The 26,123-nt window shown below is 42.3% G+C and overlaps 1 protein-coding gene across 1 annotated transcript in view; it reads left to right on the top strand.

Annotated features, from left to right (window-relative positions):
* The window catches only part of LOC137417035 (cofilin-2), a 147,720-nt gene extending 125,549 nt beyond the window's left edge, over nucleotides 1-22,171 (top strand). The window contains exons 3-4 of the mRNA XM_078784083.1: nucleotides 21,675-21,751; nucleotides 21,908-22,171. Of these exons, the coding sequence (XP_078640209.1) occupies nucleotides 21,675-21,751; nucleotides 21,908-22,020 (190 nt within the window). The 3' untranslated portion in view covers nucleotides 22,021-22,171. The remainder of the gene's footprint in view (nucleotides 1-21,674; nucleotides 21,752-21,907) is intronic.
* Nucleotides 22,172-26,123: the final 3,952 nt, after the last annotated feature.

Raw genomic sequence — 26,123 nt, 5'->3', positions numbered from 1 at the left:
GGAGCGGTCGACAAGATGGGGAGAGAAGGGGAGGAAGCACACAAACACAACATTTGAGAGCAGGGACATCGGGAGATGTTTTTGGAGGGAGAGGGCCTGGGGGGAGGCAGGATAGGTATAAAACGCAAGGACACCAAGGACTTCCAGGAAAGAAGTCAAAAGTCACCTCAAAAAAGTGGATTTGGGGTGAAATTAGTGGGGGTAGAAAAGATCAAGGTTTTGGATTGGGGAAGATAAGAGATGGTGGTGAACAGCCGTTTTAAAGACCTGGAGGGAGGAGTGGGATTGAAGAAAGTGAGGGCGTTTGTTCCAGAGGCGGGAGAAAAGAGGAATGAAGGAGTGAAGGTGAGCAGAGAGTCTTGATTTTGGCAGTTTAACCATAAGAGGGTTGCAGGCAGATCTTGTGCGACCTGCAGGAATATTTGGGGGACAGAGCCCAGAGAGAGCTGGGGGAGCAAGGCCGGAGAGGAGTCGGTAGAAGACGGAAAGACCACCAACCTGCCTGCGGTGATTAAGTGAAAGGCCCTCGGAGATAGCGTCATCACGGGAGATTCCAATGATTCTGAACGCTTTGGGTTCAACAGCGTGAAGACGAGTTAGGTGTGAGGCAGGAGCACCAGCCCAGAGGGGAGAGCAGTACTCCATTGAGCTGCAGATGAAAGCCTTGTATGTGGTGAGGAGCTAGGTGTGCCAATGAAGGACTTCGCACGACGGAGGATGCCCAGTCGGCGACTGGCTTTGGAGGCCAGCTTGGAAATGTGGTTTTCCCAGGAAAGATCATGGCAGATAGTGAGACCCAAAAGCTTGAGTGACAGAACTTCTTGGAGAGGATTATTCAGAAAGTAGATGGGAGGGTTGTCCAGTCGGTCTTTTCGGAGAGACATCGTAAGAGTGTGAGATTTGTCAGGATTGAAAGACATGTTCCACTTGTTTGCCCAGTCTGTGATTTTGTCCAGGTCTGCAGAGAGTGAGGAGGCTGCAGACTGCCGATCTGAGGGATGAGGAATGGAGCGGCAGAGAGTGGAGTCATCAGCAAAGAGATAGAGAGGATTTTCAAGAGAGTCAGAGAGATCATTGATGAAGACCAGGAAAAGCACAGGGCCCAGAACACTGCCTTGGGGAACTCCAGCCTGAACAGGAAGAGGAGATGAGAGAAACCCATTCAGGGCCACACGTGGACGACGACTAGAGAGGAAGTCTGTCAGCCATGTGTGGAGATTTCCATGGATACCAAAGGAGAGTTTGATGAGCAGAGCGGGGTGCCAGACTGCATTGAAGGCACGTGATATGTCGAGGGAGACAGCTCTAATTTCCTGTTTGGCATTGAGGACCTCCATCCATTGTTGAGACAGCAGAGGCAGCATGTCCAGAGTAGAGTGACCTGGTCTGAAACCAAATTGATGATCAGAGATCAAGCCATTGGAGAAGAGGAAAGATTTCATATCCGAAGCAATGATGGATTCCATGACTTTGCTGATAATATAATTGGGAGAAGGCTGATTGGTCTGTAGTTGCTAGGATGTGTTTTTGCACCTTTTTTGTGCAAAGCGGTGATGTTGGCTGATTTCCAAGCAGATGGCAGTTGAACTTGAGCAAAAGAGGGTGAAGAGAACAGAGAGAGGGAGTGAAAGATCGGAAGAACAGGATTTTAGGACCCGTGGGCTGATGCCGTCAGGTCCAGTTGCAGAATCAGAATCAGAGTCGAGGGTTGACAGAAACTTTTTCACCTTGTCAGGAGGAAAGGACACGGAGTCCTGGAGCAGCCTGGGTACGACTGGGTATGGTGGGTACAGAGAGGGATGGGTTTGGGACACAAAATTAGAGGCAAACACAGAGTGGAGGCATTCAGCTTTTTCACGTGCGGAGTCAGCTGTGTAGCCGTTTGAGGTAAGGGAGGGGATGGAGGGGGAACAAACACCAGAAACAGATTTGACCAGACGCCGCCAGGATTTGGAAGAGGGACACAGATAAGAGAGTTCGGTCTTGAGAACGGAGAGATATTGTTTCCTGGCACTCCTGAAGGTGGACACACACTTGTTTCGGGCTTTGTGAAAGGAAATGAGATTTCCTTCCGTTGGATTTGCTTTCCAGGAGACGAAGGCAAGTTGTTTCTGGGCAAAAGCCTCATCACAAGATTCCGTGTACCATGGACGGGAGGAAGGGTATGACAACTGAAGACGAGATGGGATAAATCTGTGCATGAGAGAGAGCAATTTACTTTGGAAGAATTCCCAGGATGAGTTGATGTCAGAGGTGGTAGAGATGGGAGACCAGTCCAGATGATTGATGGCTGCTTGAAGACCGTGCCAGTTGGCGTGAGTGAAATGCCAGACTCGACGACGCTGAGCAGGCTCCCTGAGAATGGTCAGAGAGATGTCCACTTTAACAAGGAGATGACCAGATGATCCGATTGGAGCAGAAGAAGAGCAGCAGACATTTTCAGGGAAGTTAGTCATAACCAAGTCCAGAAGAGAAGATGCTCCGTTGACTGAGATCCGGGTCGGGAAATTGACAGATTGTGTCAGTCCCAGTGAGTCGCAGAAGTCCTTTGCTGAGGAGCCATGGCTGGTGAGAGAGGTACCCACACCCAGCCAACTGGCATGGTGACAATTGAAATCACCACATATGAGGAAGAGAGAGTTGGGATGAGTAGATAGAAGTTGGTCCATATCATCAGACAGCGAGATGTAGATGGAGTCATCACTGTTTGGTGGACGGTACAACACACATATGAACAAGAGGTGGGAGCAAAGTTGAAGCCGTAGCCAGAGGTATTCCTGGGGGTGAGGTGGAGAGAGTGCAGTGCAGGGCGAGTGAGGAAGAGAGTTTTTGATAAAGATAGCAACCCCACCTCCAGGACGAAGCTCAGGTCTATCATACCGGAGGAGGGAGTAACCCAGGAGAGATACTAAGGAATCAGAGACATCATGAAGGAGGAAAGTTTCTGTTAAGCAGATCACGTCTGGTTTGACAGAAGCAACCTGTATGGAGAGATCAGTTAAGTTTGAACGAAGGCCCCGGATGTTTGAGGTCCACACCGTTAATGAAGAGGAAGGGGGAGCATCGGATACAGAATGGGGGAGGAGGGGTAGGGTAAGATGTGGAAGAGGTGGAAGAGGTAGGGAGAGCAGTTGAAGGTGTGTCAGAGATTTCAGAATAGCTCGGAGAAAGGGAAGGATGGGGCAGCCAAAAGGTTTGATGGTGATTGGGTGAGGCACAATGAGGTGTTATTTGAGGAGGGGGAAGAGCGAGGCAGAAGGTTGGGGGAGATGGAGGTGAGAGTTGAAAGGGGGAAGAAGTGGGGAGGACGCTTTGAAGGGGAGTGAGAGGGGGGAAATTGAGAAGAAATGAGGGTGGGGAGATTTGAAGGGGAGGGGTGAGGGGGAGTTTGGGAGGGAAGGGACAAGGGGAGGGATTTGAAAGGGATTGGATATGGGGGAGATTTGGAGGGGAGGGGTGAGGGAGGAGTCTAGTAGGGGAGGGCTGAGGGGGAGTCTTGGAGGGGAGGGGTGATGGGGAAGATTTGGAGGGGAGGGGTGATGGGGAAGATTTGGAGGGGAGGGGTGAGATTGGATTTTAGAGAGTGTACAATTAATGGGAAACGAACATTTATTGCAAAATGAGTTTCTTGTGACCTTCGAGTTAAAAATACGTTTAAGGACGCTGGATGGAGGCTGGAGTGCAGGAGAGTTTAGGGAATGTAGAAAAAAGGCACTATAGGAGATGGAATTTTTTTTGGGGATGAATAGATTTGGTGAGCAAGTCGAAAGCAGCCTTTTAAAGAAGAAGAAGAAAAAGGTGTTATAATATATGACGGAATACAGAACTTGAGGGGAAAGTGTAAACATTGAAGGTTAATAACAGTGAAAACTATCTGGGGAAATGGGGGAGAAACACGTGGTCGAAGAACGAACGAACAAACGAACGAATAAGAATGAATAAACGAATGAGAACAAAGAATAAGAACAGAGAAGGAAATGTTTTTTTTTGTTTTTTTTGAGTTGAGATTTACACTAGGAAGTAGGCTATGGGGTGAAAAGACTGGGAAAAGCAGAGAACGAAAGTTATTGGAGCACAAACGGCGGACCGCTGAGAGAAAAACAAAGCCTCAAGGTTGTACACTGTACAAGGCCTCAAGACACGACACAAATTAACACGATTTTCAATGCAGGTATGAAAGATTTGCACCGAAAATCTTCCTCGGGACACAATATACGTACACACACCATAAAATAAATACAGTAATGACGAAAATACAAATGGGAACAATTACTTAACTTCAATTTCAAATCGCTCGCGACGCCGCAAAGGCCTTGCTCGCGATGCGGCAAACAGACGATTAATTTATGAAAGATAAACACCGAGAAACTTCCAAGGTGCACACTATAACTTCACACACCAAAAGATAAATACAGTTTCGACAAAATACAATTGTGAACAGACTTAACTTTGAAAACGTGGAGACCGTGTGGATCTTCGAAAATCCCTGCCGCCGTCTCCAAGATCTCGCGAGATCTCAATGGTAAACATATTATTTTATAATTACCAATACAGATGGTAAACATATTATTTTATAATTACCAATACAGATGGTAAACATATTATTTTATTATTACCTATACAGATGGAAAACATGATTTTATAATTACGAATACAGATAGTAAACACATTATTTTATTATTGCTAACACAGATAGTAAACATTTTATAATTACTAATACAGGTAGTAAACATATTATTTTATATTTACAAATACAGATGGTAAGCATATTATTTTATAATTAATGATAGATAGCAAACATATTATTTTATATTTATGAATACAGATGGTAAACATATTATTTTATAATTACTAACACAGATAGTAAACATATTATTTTATATTTACAAATACAGATGGTAAGCATATTATTTTATATTTATTAATGCAGATGGCAAACATATTATTTTATAATTACTAATACAGATGGTAAACATATTATTTTATATTTACGAATACAGATGGTAAACATATTATTTTATATTTACGAATACAGATGGCAAACATATTATTTTATAATTACTAATACAGATGGTAAACATATTATTTTATAATTACTAATACAGATGGTAAACATATTGTTGTGGTTCTGTCGCCGGCCATCTCCCCTTATCAAGGGGGGATTAATCCCCTTGTTTTTACTGACCTGGCGCGAACCGAGACCTATTACGTCCCTTCCGGACAGTGCAAAATAGGGTTTCGGGAACAAATTCTCGCTCATACCTAAGTACTCGCGCTGCCCTGGAAGCGAGGAAACAAGCCTCGCACGAACCACTTGAGGTTGGAATACGCCGAGCGGTTTGCGTACACGTGATCCGCGCAGTTATAATTAATGGACCCCGATTTGAGCGATCTTATTCGTGCCACGCTTAGTCAATGGAGAAATCACGGGAACGATCGAATTCAGAAGAAAGGAAGAACAGATTGATTTTATGGTTATCACACGTATATACAGTTCAGGACGAAGAGACACAGGGAAATCCTTATACAGTCTTATTCTTAATTCCAAAGACAACGGGCCCGTCTCACACACTCACACGGGGTATTGCAGATGGTCAGGTGTTCCCCAGCGCGTCCAAGGATGGTTCTCGTTCAGCTCTCCACGGTCCCCGGCACGTCCGCGAAGATGGGGATCGGCGAAGACAAGGCTACGTAGCGCGTCTCTTGAGCAAAGGCGATATATCGGGGCAAACGGAGGGACGGCTTTTACGGCAAAGGCGGGACGGCTTTTATGGCGAAGGGCGGTTATGCAGCCTCGTTCACTCGCTTGGCTTGAATGCTCAAATTCGTTATAAACCGCGCCTGGCTGCGCCCGCGTATCTCTAGCGGCCACCTCTTCTTCCTCAACCCTTGTGTTGGTTAGCGCACGCGTTCTTATTCGATCGTCAAGTTCAACAAGCCGTACAATGCAAGCCCTCTCTCTCTCCTTTGCAAGTCCTCTTCCCCCGGCAAGTCCTCTTCCCCCGGCAAGTCCTGTTGAGGGCTTTGCGCATCGGGTTATATAGGCCCGCCCTGCGAGCCTTCTGGAACTCACCAGACTCTTCTCACAACGCCCTCTGACACAACCACCTCTGAGCTCTGATTGGTGGCTCATGCTTACCGTTATCGCCTCTCCCGCCCCCGACCTCAATGCCGCCCCCATCTTTTTAGGCCTACCTCGTGTTAACTCGACTAGTGAGTAAGCAAAGGGCAGCGAAAATGGATTGCGCCTACTGAGGTAGAATGGTTTGCCGAAGTAGGACCTATTCTCCTGTCTTTACACAACGCAGGATTAACACTGGAAAGGGCCTACTCTCACACATACCAAGAAATAACTATACCACAAATGAGGCTACATGTTACTTGTGTGACTATCTATGGGGGACAACCTTTAACCTTTATTGAGCTCACTGTACACATCTCAAAACCGTAGCAATATTATTTTATAATTACTAATACAGATGGTAAACATATTATTTTATAATTACTAATACAGATGGTAAACATATTATTTTATAATTATTAATACAGATGGTAAACATATTATTTTATAATTACTAATACAGATAGTAAACATATTATTTCATAATTACTAATACAGATAGTAAACATATTATTTTATAATTACTAATACAGATAGTAAACATATTATTTTATAATTACTAATGCAGATAGTAAACATATTATTTGATAAATACGAATACAGATGGTAAACATATCGTTTTATAAATACTAATACAGGCGGGAAACATATTGTTTTATAAATACTAATACATATGGTAAACATTATTTTATAATTACTAATACAGATGGTAAACATATTATTTTATAATTACTGACAGATAGTAAACATTATTTTGTAAACACCAATACAGACAGTAAACATATTATTTTATAAACACCAATGCAGATAGTAAACATATTATTTTATAATTACTAATACAGATGGTAAGCATATTATTTTATAATTACTAATACAGATGGTAAAAATATTATTTTATAATTACTAATGCAGATAGTAAACATTATTTTATAATTACGAATACAGATGGTAAACATATTATTTTATAATTACCAATACAGATAGTAAACATTATTTTATAATTACTAATACAGATGGTAAACATATTATTTTATAATTACCAATACAGATAGTAAACATTATTTTATAATTACTAATACAGATAGTAAACATATTATTTTATAATTACTAATACAGATGGCAAACATATTATTTTATAATTACCAATACAGATGGTAAACATATTATTTTATAATTACCAAAACAGATGGTAAACATTATTTTATAATTACCAATACAGATAGTAAACATATTATTTTATAATTACGAATACAGATGGTAAACATATTAGTTTATTATTACTAATACAGATGGTAAACATTATTTTATAATTACCAATACAGATAGTAAACATATTATTTTATAATTACGAATACAGATGGTAAACATATTATTTTATCTATCTATAATTCCAGCAATCTCTGTGTGTCTGTCTGTGTGTCTGTGTGTCTGTGTGTCTGTGTGTCTGTGTGTCTGTGTGTCTGTGTGTCTGTGTGTCTGTGACCGCTGTTTCTCGACAACCACGGGTCCGATATACTTGAAACTTGCCAGGTATATTGCTGGGGACCCGAGGATGTGCCTTTTCAAGGTTTCATATTAATCGGACAAGTACTTACCGAGATATGTCCAAAAAACGCTTCAACCAATCAGAGAGCAGCGAGCTATCACGTGTGCCGAACGTGGCGATCAGACTCTGCCTCGGACGGCACATTTGACAGCGTATTCATTTATTTCACGTTGGAAAACTATGTTGCCGTTAAACTATGTTTTAAAACGAATTCAAACTGCGATTAAATTAAAACGATTCATCCTAACTGCGATTTGCGAACTTCCGGACAGTGACGACTGTCCGGCAGCACGCTTTCCGGCATCCAATCACAGAACGCTTTGTTGCGTAGGCGTGGCCGATGTGAGACGAGCGGAGCTGAGCGCGTTACGAGCTGACCGCCATTACGGTACGTAATTCGATTTCTTATGCGCATTATTTCTCCCAATTCATTCATCTCCCAATTTCTCCCAATTCAATTCGTATCACTAATAAAAACGAATTTGCGATTCATTCGCTTTCCTGCGCGTTTGTGCACGCGATGGCGATTGCTTTACCAAACTCCGGAAGCCGTTCGCTTTGGACCAAACCATTGCATGAGGGGGGGGTTCTGTGGTCGTTGCGAATGGACCAAACCATTCATGTAAATAGAGGGGGGGGATTGTCACTGTACTCGCAAGCCGTTCGCCGTTCGCTTTGGCGTTGCGAATGAACCAAACCATTCCATGTAAATAGAGGGGGGGGGGATATAATTTTAGATAGATATATAGTACGGGCATATATATAGTACGGGCATGCCCTAGTCTATCTATAATTCCAGCAATCTGTGTGTGTGTGTGTGTGTGTGTGTGTGTGTGTGTGTGTATGTGTGTATGTCTGTGTGTGTGTTTGTTTGTCTGTGACCGCTGTTTCTCGACAACCACGGGTCCGATATACTTGCAACTTGCCAGGTATATTGCTGGGGACCCGAGGATGTGCCTTTTCAAGGTTTCATATTAATCGGACAAGTAGTTAGCGAGCTATGTCCAAAAAACGATTCAACCAATCAGAGAGCAGCGAGCTATCACGTGTGCCGAACGTGGCGAACAGACTCTGCCTCGGACGGCACATTTGAGAGCGTATTCATTTATTTCACGTTGGCAAACTATGTTGGCGTTAAACTATGTTTTAAAACTAAATAAAACTAATTTGCGATTCATCGTAACTGCGATTTGCGACCTTCCGGACAGTGAAGACTTCACTTCCGGCAGCCAATCACAGAACGCGTTGTTGCGAGCCGAGCCGAGCGCGTGCGCCATTACGGTTCGTAATTCGATTTCTTCCGGAGAAAATAATAATTTCTCGATTTCTTATGCGCATTATTTCTCCCAGAGCGAAGGGCGGAAGCGAAGAGCGTTGTTTTTTTTGTTTACGGGCGTACGGGCGGGGTAGAGCGTACGGGTAGCGTTTTTTTTTTTTTTTGGCAAGGAACGGGCACCCACGTACGGGCATGCCCTAGTCTCTCTATAATGCAAGCAATCTCTGTGTGTCTGTGTGTCTGTCTGTGTGTATGTCTGTGACCGCTGTTTCTCGACAACCACTGGTCCGATCTAAGTGAAACTTGCCAGGTATGTTGCTGGGGACCTGAGGATGTGCCTTTTCAAGGTTTGCTATTAATCGGACAAGTGGTTACCAAGTTATGGCCATTTATTTAGCAAACACATACGTTTTGTACGTGAACAAAGGAACAGCGAAGGACGAGAGCGAAGACCGAAGGAACGATGAAAGTTTTAATTTTTTTTTTGCACGTACGGTCAAGCTACAGCGAAGGAACCGCGTGTGTGTTTGTTGTTCTCTTCTCTTTGTGCTTTTCCTTGCGATGAAATTGCAAAATGGCAAAATATGTTGGCGCTAATTGAAGAATTGGCCATTAAAACTAATTTGCGATTAATCGTAACTGCGATATGCGAACTTCCGGACAGTGAGGCCTTATTTTTGGTACGTACGTCAACGTACGTATGTCCACGTACTTACCTCCCCGCACGTACGGGTACGCACTAGTAATTACCAATACAGATAGTAAACATATTATTTTATAATTACTAATACAGATGGTAAACACATCGCACGTGACAAAGTCGAATGCCTCAACTCTGTGTTTGCCTCAAAATCTTGTGTCCCAAACCCATCTCTCTCTGTTCCCACCCTTCCCAGTCAAACCCAACTGCTCCTGGACTCTGTGTCCTCTCCTAACAAGGTGGAGGAGTTTTTGTCGAACCTCAACTCTGATTCTGCAACTGGACCAGACGGCATCAGCCCACGGGTCCTAAAATCCTGCTCTGCTGCTCTATCTCACCCTCTCTCTGTCCTTTTCACCCTCTCTTTTACTCAAGGTCATCTGCCATCATCCTGGAAATAAGCAAACATTACCGCTTTACACAAAAAAGGTGCAAAAACAGATCCTTGCAACTACAGACCAATCAGCCTGCTCCCAATTATCAGCAAAGTCATGGAATCCATCATTGCTTCGGATATGAAATCTTTCCTCTTCTCCAACGGCTTGATCTCTGATCATCAATTTGGTTTCAGACCAGGTCACTCTACTCTGGACATGCTGCTTCTGCTGTCTCAACAATGGATGGAGGTCCTCAATGCCAAACAGGAAATCAGAGCTGTCTCCCTCGACATATAACGTGCCTTCGATACGGTCTGGCACCCAGCTCTGCTCACCAAACTCTCCTCCTATGGTATCCATGGAAATCTCCATGCATGGCTTGCGGACTTCCTCTCTGGTCATAGTCAACGTGTGGCCCTGAATGGATTTCTCTCAACTCCCCTTCCTGTTCAGGCTGGAGTTCCCCAAGGCAGTGTTCTGGGCCCTGTGCTTTTTCTGGTCTTTATCAATGATCTCTCCGACTCTCTGGAAAATCCTCTCTATCTCTTTGCTGATGACTCCACTCTCTGCCGCTCCATTCCTCTTCCCTCAGATCGGTAGTCTGCAGCCTCCTCACTCTCTGAAGACTTGGACAAAATCACAGACTGGTCAAACAAGTGGAACATGTCTTTCAATCCTGACAAATCTCACACTCTTACTTTGTCTCTCCGAAAAGATCGACTGGACAACCCTCCCATCTACTTTCTCAACAATCCTCTCCAAGAAGTTCTGTCGCTCAAGCTTTTGGGTCTCACTATCTGCCATGATCTTTCTTGGGAAAACCACATTTCCAAGCTGGCCTCCAAAGCCAGTCGCCGACTGGGCAATGGGCATCCTCCGTCGTGCGAAGTCCTTCCTCGGCACACCTGAGCTCCTCACCACATACAAGGCTTTCATCCGCAGCTCAATGGAATACTGTTCTCCCCTATGGGCCGGTGCTCCTGCCTCACACCTAGCTCAGCTTCACGCTGTCGAAACCAAAGCTTTCAGAATTATTGGAATCTCCTGCGATGAAGCTATCTCTGAGGGCCTTTCACGCACTCACCGCAGGCAGGTAGGTGGTCTTTCTGTCTTCTACCGACTCCTCTCCGGCCTTGCACCCCCAGCTCTCTCTGTGCTCTGTCCCCCAAATATTCCTACAGGTCGCACAAGATCTGCCAGCAACCCTCTGATGGTTAAACTGCCGAAATCTCGGCTCTCTGCTCACCTTCACTCTTTCATTCCTCTTTTCTCCCGCCTCTGGAACAAACTCCCTCACTCCCTTCAATCCCACTCGTCCCTCCAGGTCTTTAAAACAGCTGTTCACCACCATCTCTTATCTTCCCCCATCCAAAACCTTGATCTTTTCTACCCCCGCTAATTCACCCCAGATCCACCTTGTTTGAAATTCCAACTTCTTTCCTGGAAGTCCTGGCAGTGTCCATATGTTTTATACCTCTCCCACCCCCCCCCCCCCCTTCCCATGCCCCCACCCCAATGCCCTCTCCCTCTCACAGATCTCTCGATGTCTCCATGTCTCTCGGTCCCTGCTCTCAAATGTTGTGTTTGTGTCCTTCCTCCTCTCTCCCCATCTTGTCTACCGCTCCCGATGTTATATGTTTTATGTGTCGGTTTGTCTTTCTGTGTGATTAATGTTCGCTCTTTCACGAGCCTCGATCTTGTATACAAAAACAAAACAAAAAAAAAACATATTATTTTATAATTACTAATACAGATAGTAAACATATTATTTTATATTTACGAATACAGATGGTGTTGAAGAACAATTTTTTGTACATAAACAAAGTCATGAACACTTGTAAATATTTTAATAACACTGGGAAAAATACTCATTTGATTACAACACAAATACATTATAGAACTCACAGCACAGGATTCACAGCACAGGATTCACAGCACAGGATTCACAGCACAGGATTCACAGCACAGGACCTGGGTCGGAAATGAGCATTCTTCACCGATTGCGCGAACCTAGCTCATTCTATATCATTTTGAACAATAGGGGAATGATGACTGTGTCTCCAACGTAGGAGGGGATATGGGGGAGGAGATCGGGGGCCGAGGGATTCCGATAAGGGGTTAGGGAGGGGTAGACGGGGATCACTGATTACTAGTCTTCCTGGCGCCATGAGGGTCTGCTTTCCATCGCAGAACTCACAGCTGTCCAGTGGCCGCTCAGTCTTCCTACTCAAACTGCACGTTTTGAGAACCCATTTGATCTTAAAATAAATTACGATTTAACTTTTGCCTATACAGATGGGATGCCGGTGATAACTCACTAGCCCTCCTCACACACATGTATGTCCTTTTATAATTCCACAATATACATACATCCTTAATAATATAATTACTCCTTTCCTACAAGGTCATTATGAACTTATAGCATAGTGCTATTAAGATTCAGCAAATAACTAAACTATTTCTATCTCATTGTCATTTTATTAATTAAGTGGGTCAGGGACAAGTTTGAATTTGACTGCCTGCGATAACTCGCCGACCCGAACAAATATAGAGGCCTTCTATAATTCCTCAATTTTTTTTTTTTGTTTAAATTAAAACAATTAATTTAAATAACTACCTACAAGGTACTCAAATTACAAATTGTTTATATGTACCATTAATCTAAACATCAATTGCAAAATACTCAAACTACAAATTTGGTAATCCAATTTTCAATACCAAAGGCATACACCGTCATCCTGGAAGAATCTGATCATAAAACATTTCTTTGTTCGTTGACTCTTTCCATGTTGATAATTCAGTTCATTTCATTTGCATCACAAATATCTCTGCAAACAAACTTCACCTTCACCAAGACACAACAATTTTAATTTACCATTTTAAAATAATAAAGCATCTGCAACATTTGGCAATTATTCTTCGAAAATACGTTTTGCTTCAGAACAAATGTTGACTTTCTATTTGAAAAGAAGAGGCTGATCACTTTTGTTTGAAATTCAAATATGAAACATTTTCTTCTGATGTCTTCATAGCACCTACACTATTTCGCGTAGGGTTTCCGCTGTTGTGATAGCTGGGCGGAGTCATAAACTGACCCTGCTCTGCATGTAGCATCCTTGCCACTCTTGCTGTGAGCCATAGTAGATTTGAACAAGGCCTTCGTCCAGTTGTAGTTGACTTGCCTCCTCACTCATCGTGAGTGGCCAGCAAGTATTGATGTGATGTTGGTTGACCAGCAAGATGTGGAACAGAGATGCCAGATGCATTCACAACGATGTTAGGACCATGGTGTTCAAGTTCTCCATGGTCCATACCAGTAGCAACCAGCAGAATCGTGCACAGCCGTTGTAGAGGAAGAAGCACAGCCGTCCACTTACAGCTCCGCGCTGGTTCCCCGGAAGTTGGTGGAGCAATGACACAAGTCACCGCATCCAGTAGAAGTTGCAGGTAAGATGTCGTCGTCCCGCAATTGCTGACGTGATGAATGTTCGAGGCATTCGAACAGAAGCAAGTGATCGCTTTTCTTCCATACGTTGCAGTGTGATCCAGGCAAGCGGTCACATAAATTTTCCTTGGTAAAGGTAAGCATCCGTTTCCAATCTTGCAAAGGAGAATGCCTTCATCATTCTTTGAGAAGGAGAGTGTATGCCAAGAAAACCAAAGAAGTACATATGTGGATACCAAAATATTTTTTAATTTCGATGATTATCTTGAAGAAATGGTGCATTATTTTAAAAAAGTGCAAGGGTGCCAATATTTTTGGCTACGACTGTATGCCCGACCGATCCAGAATAAGTTGCAGTTTCTGTAACTTATCATAAAAAAGCAATGCACCAAGTTTCATTTCAATATGTTACAGGGTAAGGGGAAAAAAAAGTCTGGAAAATTGATCCATGTATAATGCATGATATTTTCCAATTGTCCAAAAAGGGCATAACTCTGAAAAATTGACGAAACACCCTGAAACTCAAACTTGTTCTGTAACCGATCATAACGAGATGGTATTCATAGAATACTTACCCTGCGCAGTCACCTTGGTGCGAGCCAACTCTGTTTTTGAAGTGTTTTTCTTCTTTGATCCAACCTCTGTGAGATCACGTGAGCGATTAAATCATAAATTAATATTCTGTAATATAATTGTTGCGTAGATCACGCTCAATAAATTTCAAACTGATCAGACGAAGTGTTGTCCCTGTCAAATTATGACATCATAATTACGACACCAATTACCTCATCGTTCACAGCACTTCTTCCCCATGTGTAGTTCTTTACAATGACCCATTTTTCAATTTTTTCCATGGAGCGATTTTGGAGATAAAGAGGTGGAACGATTTTCCAAGGTGGTGTCTGTGCCACGTGACATATGACGTCATAATTATGAATTTTAAAAATGATACAGGCGGAGGTGCTCCTATGGTAAAAATTTCGTGTCAATCGGACCAATGTTTGCCGAGAAAAATGAATTTTTAAAATGCAGACACACCACATGTATGCAACCGAATGCCTCACCCTGCTTTTCGCTTCGTGAGCGCAGGGTAATAAAGCCATGTAACATGCTTCAGTTGAATATGTTAACGGGTATGAGAAAAAGGTCTGAAAAACCACATGTGGGATGGACAGACCGATGGAGAGCAAACCTAAAATCCCCGCCGGTGAAACCCGTAGGGGACTAATAAGTGCAGAAGAGATCTTCAGCCGAATAGACAGTGATATGACCAGAGGACAAAGCCCGAGTTAAGATGGTAGTAAAACAAGGGTCTTTCACTCAGAGATTTGTTAATGCGTCAGTGAAACACTTCCTGAAAAGGGAGTGCTTTCAAATAGAGCGGGTAAGATTGAACTAGAAAAAATGGGGATAGAGGGGCACATGGATGTTGGCAGGTAGATGGCTGATATATATTGATGGATGATTGGATACCCATGTATTGATTGTTTCTATGAATATTCTATGTAAGTATTTTATGAATACCATCTATATTATAATAGCCGTAGATGATTCTGTCTGTCTGTCTATCTGTTGGGTGTCTGTCCGGGGTGTGGCTTACTCGGTTTGCAGAGTAGCTCCACCCATAGCTCCACCCATTCTGGGAGTGGCTATAAACAAATATCCACCATTTTATTAACTCGCATAGCTTTGAGTCCTGTTTTGTAGGCCCGTGGTGTCTTGCTCTCCCCCAGTTTTATTTCAAATCAAATTCGATAAATCATTTCATTTTTCACAGTCGCTAACATAGTTTTAGACTCGGTTGAAAAAAAACGGGAAGAAAATCCGATGAAAGTTGCCGTTTATAGAACGAAATGAATTCTCAAAGGCCTGTAACCACGGAGGTATATAATATGGAGAGCCAATTGGCCACCTCGCAGCATTAGCCGCCGTGAAGCCACCGGAAATAGTCTGGCGGCCATATTGGGAAGCCGATCGTAAGCCTGTCAAAGCAAAGGCGTGGCGCACTGATGATGCAGCTGGAGCGAATTTTAGGACCGCCGACTATTTAATTAATATAGAATACTAATATTTGAACTGATATTCGGGCTCAGAATCCCGTTCTTTAAGGAAATGGTGTTCATTAAGTTTGAAGTTGGTTCTAGACGCATTTTTCCTGGGGAATCCAATGGTTTAGAGCTTGTTTGAAAAAAAAGTGCCCAAAATTACCGCTCGGTGTTCTTTATCGTCCTTCTCATGACCCAATCACCCACTAGTAGGAATAAGAATCCTGACATGTTACACCCCTGTTTAACTCCTGTCTTCACCTTGAACCATTCTGTTGTTTCACCTTGGTCGACGACCGCACATTGAAAGTCTTGGTAAAGGGCTTTTACAAGGTTCACTAATTTTCCAGGTATGCTGTATTTCTTCATTATGACCCAGACTTTCTCTGGGCAAGGAGTCGAAAGCTTTCTAGAAATCTATAAAATTGAGGTACATCGTCGTTTGCCATTCTTTGGCTTGTTCTATAATATTCCTCAATATAAAGATCTGATTTGTTGTCATGTTATATGATGTTACTTAATTCAGTCATTATATTGTAACTAAGATGTGTATGTTTCTATTACCGAGATGTTAGAAACCACGCAGATATAATGATAACCAGAGTTTATTCTACACTGACATGGGTCAGCAACACATCAACAGTGAGTCAGTCACATAAATGACATGAAACGCTGTCATGTAGTTAACCCACACAATTCACAGTTAACCCACAAAACACACCCACACCATGTAGAGATGAGGTCGCTCTTATATTTCAGCTTGCTCTGGTGTTGCCTCACTGGTGAGCAAACAGGACCAGTTTGCAATATTTTTTCCTGATGCGCTCTTCCTTCATGTCATCATCGAGTGTTCTCACAACATGATGGAAACGTATATTGCTGTATGATTGTGATACAGAATGTATTAAAGCAAACACATGGTTGCTGTCTGCCTCACAGTCAAACATGTGCCGATCCAAGGAAGCAAATGTAGACCGACCGACCTCAGAAAGGACAGAAGTGGAAATTGCCACTCTTATCCCACTTTCACGAGGCATTTTGCCATTGCTTACAGCCAGGAGCCTCTTGACACAGCGTTCAGTCGCCTCACAGACACGAACAACACTGTGCGAGGGAACTATGAGGCCACCCCTGTTCTTGGTAACAATCAGGCCGTACATTGGTGTGGTTTGCCATTCTTCGTTGTTACTGGTCAATGCAGAAAGACATTGGCTACACTTCAGAGTCTTCCTCACCACATAGCCGGCAATATAGCCAACACATGACTCTGTAAAGATGGAAAGTTGCTCAAAATTTGGAATATCCGCATAGTCGTGGTCCTCTTTTGCCGGCGATCTCAACTCCAGGTCGTATCGTCTGGCCACCAACATGTCGTGACTCTCGTCAGGCACAGCCTGCTTTGCAACGCACTTGAAGGAAGCCGCATTCAGGATTCTGGTTGAGTCCTGTGCAGAACAGTTCCCACTTGCAGACTTGATGTCATGTCGCATCAAGAGGCGCTTATATGCAGCAACAAACTGCCGGGCCGTTGGGTTATTCCCACTTCCACATGCAATGCGGACCGCTCCAAAGAAAAGTTCAATGTGGTCTTGGCTCATTTTGTACGTGAGCAGGTATCGCAGGGGAGATGAGGCAGGTTTGACATATGTGAAATACAAAATTTTGACACTCTCTATGCAGATCATGAAACCAATGAAGGGGGTTTTCAAACGCGTATTGGTCATAACTTGACCATTCATGTTTTTGATGTTGGACAAGTAACTGTAGGCAGTATCCAGGAATGGCAGGAAAAGTCCTTCTCGTGATGTCATGAGTGGTGCCTTGTAGTTTCGTGCCAATGGATTGCGAGAATTTAGAATGTCGAACAGTTTGTCCAATGTTTCAATGTATTGGCAGGTAGCCTCACTGCCCTGAAATTCTGATAGTTGCAAAGTGTCCCTGCAAAACCGAATTGCATCTGCCACACTAGTGCTCAATGTCTGAGCGCTGTGTCCACCTTCATGACATTGCTCTTCCACTCGATGTGTTTCCGGGAGAGCTTATTTCCCAGACGCAAGCCTTCCCTCTTCTGCAGATCAAAGAGTGCCTGGATGTATTTCCACGCGATGACTTTTTTGTTGCCATCCTCCATCATTTTCATGGATCCAAGACAGTTTCTTGCAAGTTTAAGCATGTGACATGCATCGAGTACAACACAAATTTTCTTTTCGGGATTTGCTGGGTGGGGAAATGTTGGTTTCACATTCTGCGGCGTGATGTCGGCACCTAGCTCACGTAACATTGTCAAATGAGCGGACGGTCCATCGCAAGTTAAGGAAACCACCTCTGCACCGATATCATGCAATTTTAGTAGACATTGTGTCACCAAATTCGCCTGTTCCTTCCCCGACAATCCATTTATCATAAAGTATGCTACAGGCACTTTCCAACTGTCATTCAGCTTCCATTCCCCGATTCCGATTCCCCGATCGACGTGGGAGCCCCAGCTCCTTCACTAGCAGACAAGACAGCCGGCTTAACGTTCGCCAGGATGATCAGTCGCCCTGCCCGTGAAATACCAGGATCGGGATTCGTACCAGGACCCTGAACAACTTCCTGCCCTACCTACTGCTACTGCGAAGTGGGAAGGCAATGGCAAACCACCTAGTGCTGTAATTTATACAACCCTCATTTGCAGTTATTGGCATCAGATAGCTAAGGAAAAATAACAACTATTGAACAATAAACTTCCAATTTAGTTGCATGTTCGAGTCCGGTGTATTGTATTACTTGCCCTGTGGATGTGGACGAATGTCACAATCGGCTTCCCAATATGGCCGCCAAGCAACTTCCGCTAGCTTCAGCCGACAGCCGTCATTGGCTCTCCAGTTTATTATATACCTCCGTGCCTGTAACTTCAAGGCCATTGAGTCTCTCTCACGCCTTTATCTCCAATCTAACTCACCATATGATTTCATTTTTATCGATGGTTTTACTTTTAGACTCGGTGTCAGCAATAATTGAGAACAATCCACACACGCGGGAAAATGCAGAGATATATTTTTTAAAATCGCGTCATGGTGTATCATACACCGCCCAACATGACACCGCCGGCAATGTGTCGATATATATTAAAAATTCGCTTTTGCTTTTCCGTTATGATATATTACTATTTCGTTTGATGATAGTCGTCACAAAAACGTCAACAATGATGCCGACATATATTTCTTCGTTTTTATTTCATTCAACATATTAGCCGGAAGTAAAATATGTTTCAGGAAATTACCGAGAGATATTTCTTCGTTTTTTTTATTAGTTATGTGCGCATACACTTTAAATAGGTTTATTTGAAATCTTTAATTTTCCACAAACATTCCACACACGCGGGAAAATGCAGAGATATATTTTTTAAAATCGCGTCATGGTGTATCATACACCGCCCAACATGACACCGACGGCAATGTGTCGATATCTATTTTAAATTCGATATATCATTTCATTTTTCACAGTCGCTAACATACTTTTAGACTCGGTTGAAAAAAAACGAGAAGAAAATCTGATGAAAGTTGCCGTTTATAGAACGAAATGAATTCTCAAATGCCTGTAACTTCAAGGCCATTGAGTCTCTCTCACGCCTTTATCTCCAATCTAACTCACCATATGATTTCATTTTTATCGATGGTTTTAGAGTCGGTGTCAGCAATAATTGAGAACATTCCACACACGCGGGAAAATGCAGATATATTTTTTAAAATCGCGTCATGGTGTATCATACACCGCCTAACATGACACCGACGGCAACGTGTCGATACATATTAAAAATTCGATATATCATTTCATTTTTCACAGTCGCTAACATAGTTTTCGACTCGGTTGAAAAAAAACGGGAAGGAAATCCAATGAAAGTTGCCGTTTATAGAACGAAATGAATTCTCAAACGCCTGTAACTTCAACTTCAAGGCCATTGAGTCTCTCTCACGCCTTTATCTCCAATCTAACTCACCATATGATTTCATTTTTATCGATGGTTTTGGACTCGGTGTCAGCAATAATTGAGAACATTCCACACACGCGGGAAAATGCAGAGATATATTTTTAAAAATCGCGTCATGGTGTATCATACACTGCCCAACATGACACCGACGGCAACGTGTCGATATATATTAAAAATTCGCTTTTGCTTTTCCGTTAAGATATATTACTTTTTCGTTTGATGACAGTCGTCACAAAAACGTCAACAATGATGCCGACATATATTTCTTCGTTTTTATTTAATTCAACATTATTAGCCGGAAGTAAAATATGTTTCAGGAAATTACCGAGAGATATTTCTTCGTTTTTTAAAATTAGTTATGTGCGAATACACTTTAAATAGGTTTATTTGAAATCTTTAATTTTCCACAATATAATTTACTTGCCATTTATCATTTGATGATTACGAGACAAATTCCTCTTGAGGATCGTGACAATTCATGCGCTGCGTGGAAACTTCTATTTCCAAAATGAATGAGACGATCGATGAAGAACGCAGACTTGAACAGGATGCAGCAAGAAAACGAATGAGACGGGCGAACGAGTCCATCGACGAACGTCAATGCAAACTTGCGGGGTCACCCGTGGGAATCCCACGGGCATGGATGTGTGTGACATTTCGACATATTGAGTTAGATGCTGCACATTCATTTTTACAAAATGGTTACTGGCAAGTCATCAGATCCAGAAATGGTGTAAAAACCACCGTTTAGAGGCCATGTTTCCCCGCAAAGCGGGGGTTGGCCTTTTCGGGGACCGTGGTAGTTGTTGTTTTTTTGTCCCCTTTTTGAAGCAATGTTTTACGGCCGGATGCCCTTCCTGACGCCAACCCTTTTTGCCGCCTTCAACGACAAACAGGGAATTACCAGTGAACTGGTACTCAATTAGCCGACCTCGGAAGGATGACAGGCTGAGTCAACCCCCCTGGCATTAATTCGGCGATCGACCGAGATTCGAACCCAGGATCCTAAGCCGGCACCCTAGCCGCTAGCCCAACACCAGAAATGGTGTCATGAACACAATTTATTTACGCACAAGCACAAAAGCAAGACGGGCCGATTTCCGATTCCGACGGGCCGACGGGCGAGACGGGCCGATTTCCAATTCCGACGGGCCGATTTGGAGCAAGAAAAAGAACGAGACGGGAGAAAAAGGAGAGAAACGAGACGGGGAAAGCCGATTGGAGAGGCGAGTGAGGCGCGATTGGAGAGGAGTGTGAGGCGCGATTGGAGAGGAGTGTGAGGCACGATTGGAGAGGAGTGTGAGGCGTGATTGGAGAGGAGTGTGAGGCACGATTGGAGAGGAGTGATTGGAGGGGAGTGTGAGGCACGATTGGAGAGGAGTGTGAGGCACGATTGGAGAGGAGTGTGAGGCGCGATTGGAGAGGAGTGTGAGGCGCGATTGGAGAGGCGTGTGAAGGATTGGAGAGGAGAGGAGTGTGAGGGATTGGAGAGGTGAGGGATTGGAAAGGAGAGGGATGTGAGGGTTTGGAGAGGAGAGGAGTGCTAGGTGGAGAGAGGAGAGTGTCAGGTGGAGACAGGAGAGTGTCAGGTGGAGACAGGAGAGTGTCAGGTGGAGAGGAGTGAGGGGTCACATATTATGTGAAATAACTAAATTCACACCATTTCTGGATCTGATGACTTGCCAGTAACCATTTTGTAAAAATGAATGTGCAGCATATAACTCAATATGTCGAAATGTCACACACATCCATGCCCGTGGGATTCCCACGGGTGACCCCGCTAGTCTAGTTATGATAGGTTACAGAACAAGTTTGAGTTTCAGGGCGTTTCGGCTGTGAGAGGGTCTCGTGAAACGGTGAATTTGTCAGTGTTTGTTCATTCCTCATCCTACAACCATGTTCATCTCTTACCTCTTTACCCCAAAAATTGTGCATATTCGTATTGGTCTGCCAACCCGATCATGAACAGCCCCTCTCGGACCCCCTTCCCAACCTTTGACCCTGTAGCACGATGGGTTGCTAAGCAACCACAGACGCTATCTGAGGTGATCAACTGAGGTATGGAACGCTGACAGAATCAGATGCAGAACTTGGGTGTGGATTAATCTTGGGGGTAGGCAGAGGGAGGAGTGGAGTCATGTTTGCATACTTATTATGTCGATCGGCCCTAATATGCTTGTTTCTTCTTTAGGGCACCAGATTCTGCTCCTCTTAAGAGCAAAATGATTTATGCAAGTTCGAAAAGTGTGATAAAAAGGAAATTCACAGGTATGTAAAATCCAACTCTCATGAATTGTTTTCAGTTATTTCATTGTTGATAAGTGATGCATAGTTTTTACTGAGTGGTTGGTGTGCTGGGAGTCCTGGAATTCAGACCAATTCCTAACAGATTACTTGCCTATGGCCATCGATCTCATATTATAGGCATCAAGCACGAATGGCAGGTGAACGGGCTGGATGATATTCAGGATCGCTGTGCTCTCGCAGAAAAGCTAGCCTGTAATAAGGTCGTGTCTCTAGAAGGAAAACCCATCTGAGGTCTTCACCTCGATTCTGCATTTGCACCGAACCGCATTCCAGCTGGACACGGTGCACGTGGGATCGTGATATCGGTACATCTATGGCTTGTGATTTATGTTGTAAGAAAGCGCAGGCTCGACCTTCCTGCTGCCTGGTAGAGGCTGCCACGTGCCGTCCATTGCTCGTTGTCTTCCTGTCAGCCGGCTGTAAAAGCCAAAGGAGACCAAAGGTGTCCCTTTGCCATTGGACGTTTCAACAAACTTTCAATGCATGTTGTGTCTGCACCAACTTTATATACAGCAAAATTTTCCAACGTTTTGTTGTTGCTCAATGTAGAAAAAGCCAGATTTCGCCCCCCCCCCCCCCCCCCTCCCCACCTCCTTCTCCGATATTCTGAACAGGATATGCAGTGATTGAATTTGTGGAGAGTTGTAGAAGTAGAAATATAAATTAATGTTTTCTACCGATCAGCGTGATCCTGATTCAACATTGCAATAAATCTCAGCTGACAGTTCCTTTTGTGAAATGCGGGTTTTCAAACAAATTGTGAAATATTTATAACCTGTGTAGAAGATCTCGGTGTTTATCAAATGATTATATGAACAGATTTTCTTGATCACCACGAGTGGAGCCTTCAATAAAACGGGGATTTCTCTAAATGTGTTTGCGTAATGGTGGACTGATCTTTTTGTCCCAATAATGTTACTCAAGTACTTCTTCCACTCAGGTCTTCAATTACGGGCACATTAAAAACATTTTTTAATGAAACTTTGTCTATAAAATCAACATCAGGGGATACCTGAAATATGTTGTAGTTTTTTCGGGATTTGACTCCCAGTTTATGCCCCAAGGGGTGGAGACTTGGGGTCACTGGGGTCAAAACGGAAGATGTTTTTTTTAAATCAAAATTTGATCTTGTGTCATTTCTGGTGGAACTTTAAGCCATTTTAAAACTTTGCTTTAGTTGGGAAGCGTGGGGATTTGCGATGGCGTGCCATCTTCTTCGATCTTGTTTCATTTGTGATTACATTGGCAGATATAGTGGAAATCGGGCAAGGATCATGAAGGAGTGAGGTAAGCATTTCGGAATGACGTAATGAGTAAGGATCGGTGGATTTGGGAAGACCACGCAGTGCAAATTTCACTGTGGGTTAGACTGGAGCGGAAGGTCACGATGGGTCAGCGAGCAGGAACCCGGAGAACACAAGGAGGAGCCGCAATGGGGGTGAGGTGAGGAAGGTGGGAGTTGACGAAGGTCTAATGGGCATTGGGTGGGTGTTATTGAAGGTGTTATGAGGTGGAGTGGCGAGGGGGGGTCCTCTAAGATTTAATGAAGCTGTGAAATAGGGGGCACGAAAAACAACCGTCTGAACAAACAGCAGCAGCTGCAACCGTCCTGCCGACATTGCGGGTTGCGGCAATCGCATTCCCAGATGTCTACCTGAGCTGTTCCCATTACCACCAAGTGTTTTGTCTGTCGACTGTTTCCGAACTCAAATGTTTTGAGAACGGCCGTATGACTGTGCTCCCAAGTGAATGTGACCATTTCTCTCTCCCACCGGTTCAGCTGCAGTTCGGACTGCGCATTAAATGGTTGTGGTATTGTGGTTAGAGGGTGGGGTTGATGGATTTTGGGGAATAAGTGATTTTTCAACCAGACTGAAATAAAACAAGAACGGCACTCGGTAGAGCGCATACCTCCGCCAAGGTGAACAGTTTCCATTTTATATGCCACTGATACGCGGGAGCTGAATCAAAATGTAATCGGCTTGTTTGTGTCACCGACCCAACTCATCCACCACATTTTGTCATAATCCGTCCACCACATTTTGTCATAATCCGTCCACAACATTTTAAATATAATGCGAAATAATATTGGACATACTTTATCGATGTACTCACATTCTAATTGCACATACTTTATAGATGTACTGACATTCCAATTGTACATCATTTGTAGACATAGTCACATTCTAATTGTACAGACTTTTAGACTTGCTCACATTCTAATTGTACATACTTTATAGACTTACTCACATTCTAATTGTACATACTTTGTAGACTTACTCACATTCTAATTGTACATAATTTATAGACTAACTCACATACTAATTGTACATGATTTATAGACTTACTCACATTCTAATTGGACAGACTTTGTAGACTTACTTACATTCTAATTGTACATACTTTATAGACTAGCTCACATTCTAATTGTGCAGAATTTATAGACTTGCTCACATTCTAATTGTACAGACTTTATAGATTTACTCACATTCTAATTGTACAGACGATATAGATGTACTCGTATTCTAATTGTACATACTTTGTCGACTTACTCGCATTCTAACTGTACAGACTTTGTGCACATAGTCACATTCTAATTGTGCAGACTTTATAGACTAGCTCACATTCTAATTGTACATACTTTATAGACTAGCTCACATTCTAATTGTGCAGAATTTATAGACTTGCTCACATTCTAATTGTACAGACTTTATAGATTTACTCACATTCTAATTGTACAGACGTTATAGATGTAATCGCATTATAATTGTACATACTTTGTCGACTTACTCGCATTCTAACTGTACAGACTTTGTGCACATAGTCACATTCTAATTGTGCAGACTTTATAGCCTAGCTCACATTCTAATTGTACATAATTTATAGACTAACTCACATACTAATTGTACATACTTTATAGACTTACTCACATTCTAATTGTGCAGACTTTATACACGAGCTCACATTCTAATTGTACATAATTTATAGACTAACTCACATACTAATTGTACATACTTTATAGACTTACTCACATTCTAATTGTACATAATTTATAGAATTACTCACATTCTAATTGTACATAATTTATAGACTTACTCACATTCTAATTGTACAGACTTTATAGATGTACTTGCATTCTAATTGTACATAATTTGTAGACTTACTTACATTCTAATTGTACATAATTTATAGACTTACTCACATTCTAATTGTACATAATTTATAGAATTACTCACATTCTAATTGTACATAATTTATAGACTTACTCACATTCTAATTGTACATACTTTGTAGACTTACTCACATTCTAATTGTACATAATTTATAGACCTACTCACATTCTAATTGTACATAATTTATAGACTTACTCACATTCTAATCGTGCAGACTTTGTAGACTTACTCGCATTCTAATTGTACATACTTTGTAGACTTACTCACATTCTAATTGTACATAATTTATAGAATTGCTCACATTCTAATTGTACATAATTTATAGACTTACTCACATTCTAATTGTACATACTTTGTAGACTTACTCACATTCTAATTGTACATAATTTATAGACTTGCTCACATTCTAATTGTACATACTTTATAGACTTACTCACATTCTAATTGTACATACTTTGTAGACTTACTCACATTCTAATTGTACATAATTTATAGACTAACTCACATACTAATTGTACATGATTTATAGACTTACTCACATTCTAATTGGACAGACTTTGTAGACTTACTTACATTCTAATTGTACATACTTTATAGACTAGCTCACATTCTAATTGTGCAGAATTTATAGACTTGCTCACATTCTAATTGTACAGACTTTATAGATTTACTCACATTCTAATTGTACAGACGATATAGATGTACTCGTATTCTAATTGTACATACTTTGTCGACTTACTCGCATTCTAACTGTACAGACTTTGTGCACATAGTCACATTCTAATTGTGCAGACTTTATAGACTAGCTCACATTCTAATTGTACATACTTTATAGACTAGCTCACATTCTAATTGTGCAGAATTTATAGACTTGCTCACATTCTAATTGTACAGACTTTATAGATTTACTCACATTCTAATTGTACAGACGTTATAGATGTAATCGCATTATAATTGTACATACTTTGTCGACTTACTCGCATTCTAACTGTACAGACTTTGTGCACATAGTCACATTCTAATTGTGCAGACTTTATAGCCTAGCTCACATTCTAATTGTACATAATTTATAGACTAACTCACATACTAATTGTACATACTTTATAGACTTACTCACATTCTAATTGTGCAGACTTTATACACGAGCTCACATTCTAATT

This window comes from Myxine glutinosa, chromosome 9, assembly GCF_964187855.1.
Source record: "Myxine glutinosa chromosome 9, kmMyxGlut1.1, whole genome shotgun sequence".
Lineage (NCBI taxonomy): Eukaryota > Metazoa > Chordata > Myxini > Myxiniformes > Myxinidae > Myxine > Myxine glutinosa.
Note: the sequence above shows the minus strand (reverse complement) of the source record. Positions and strands in the feature narration are given on the sequence as shown.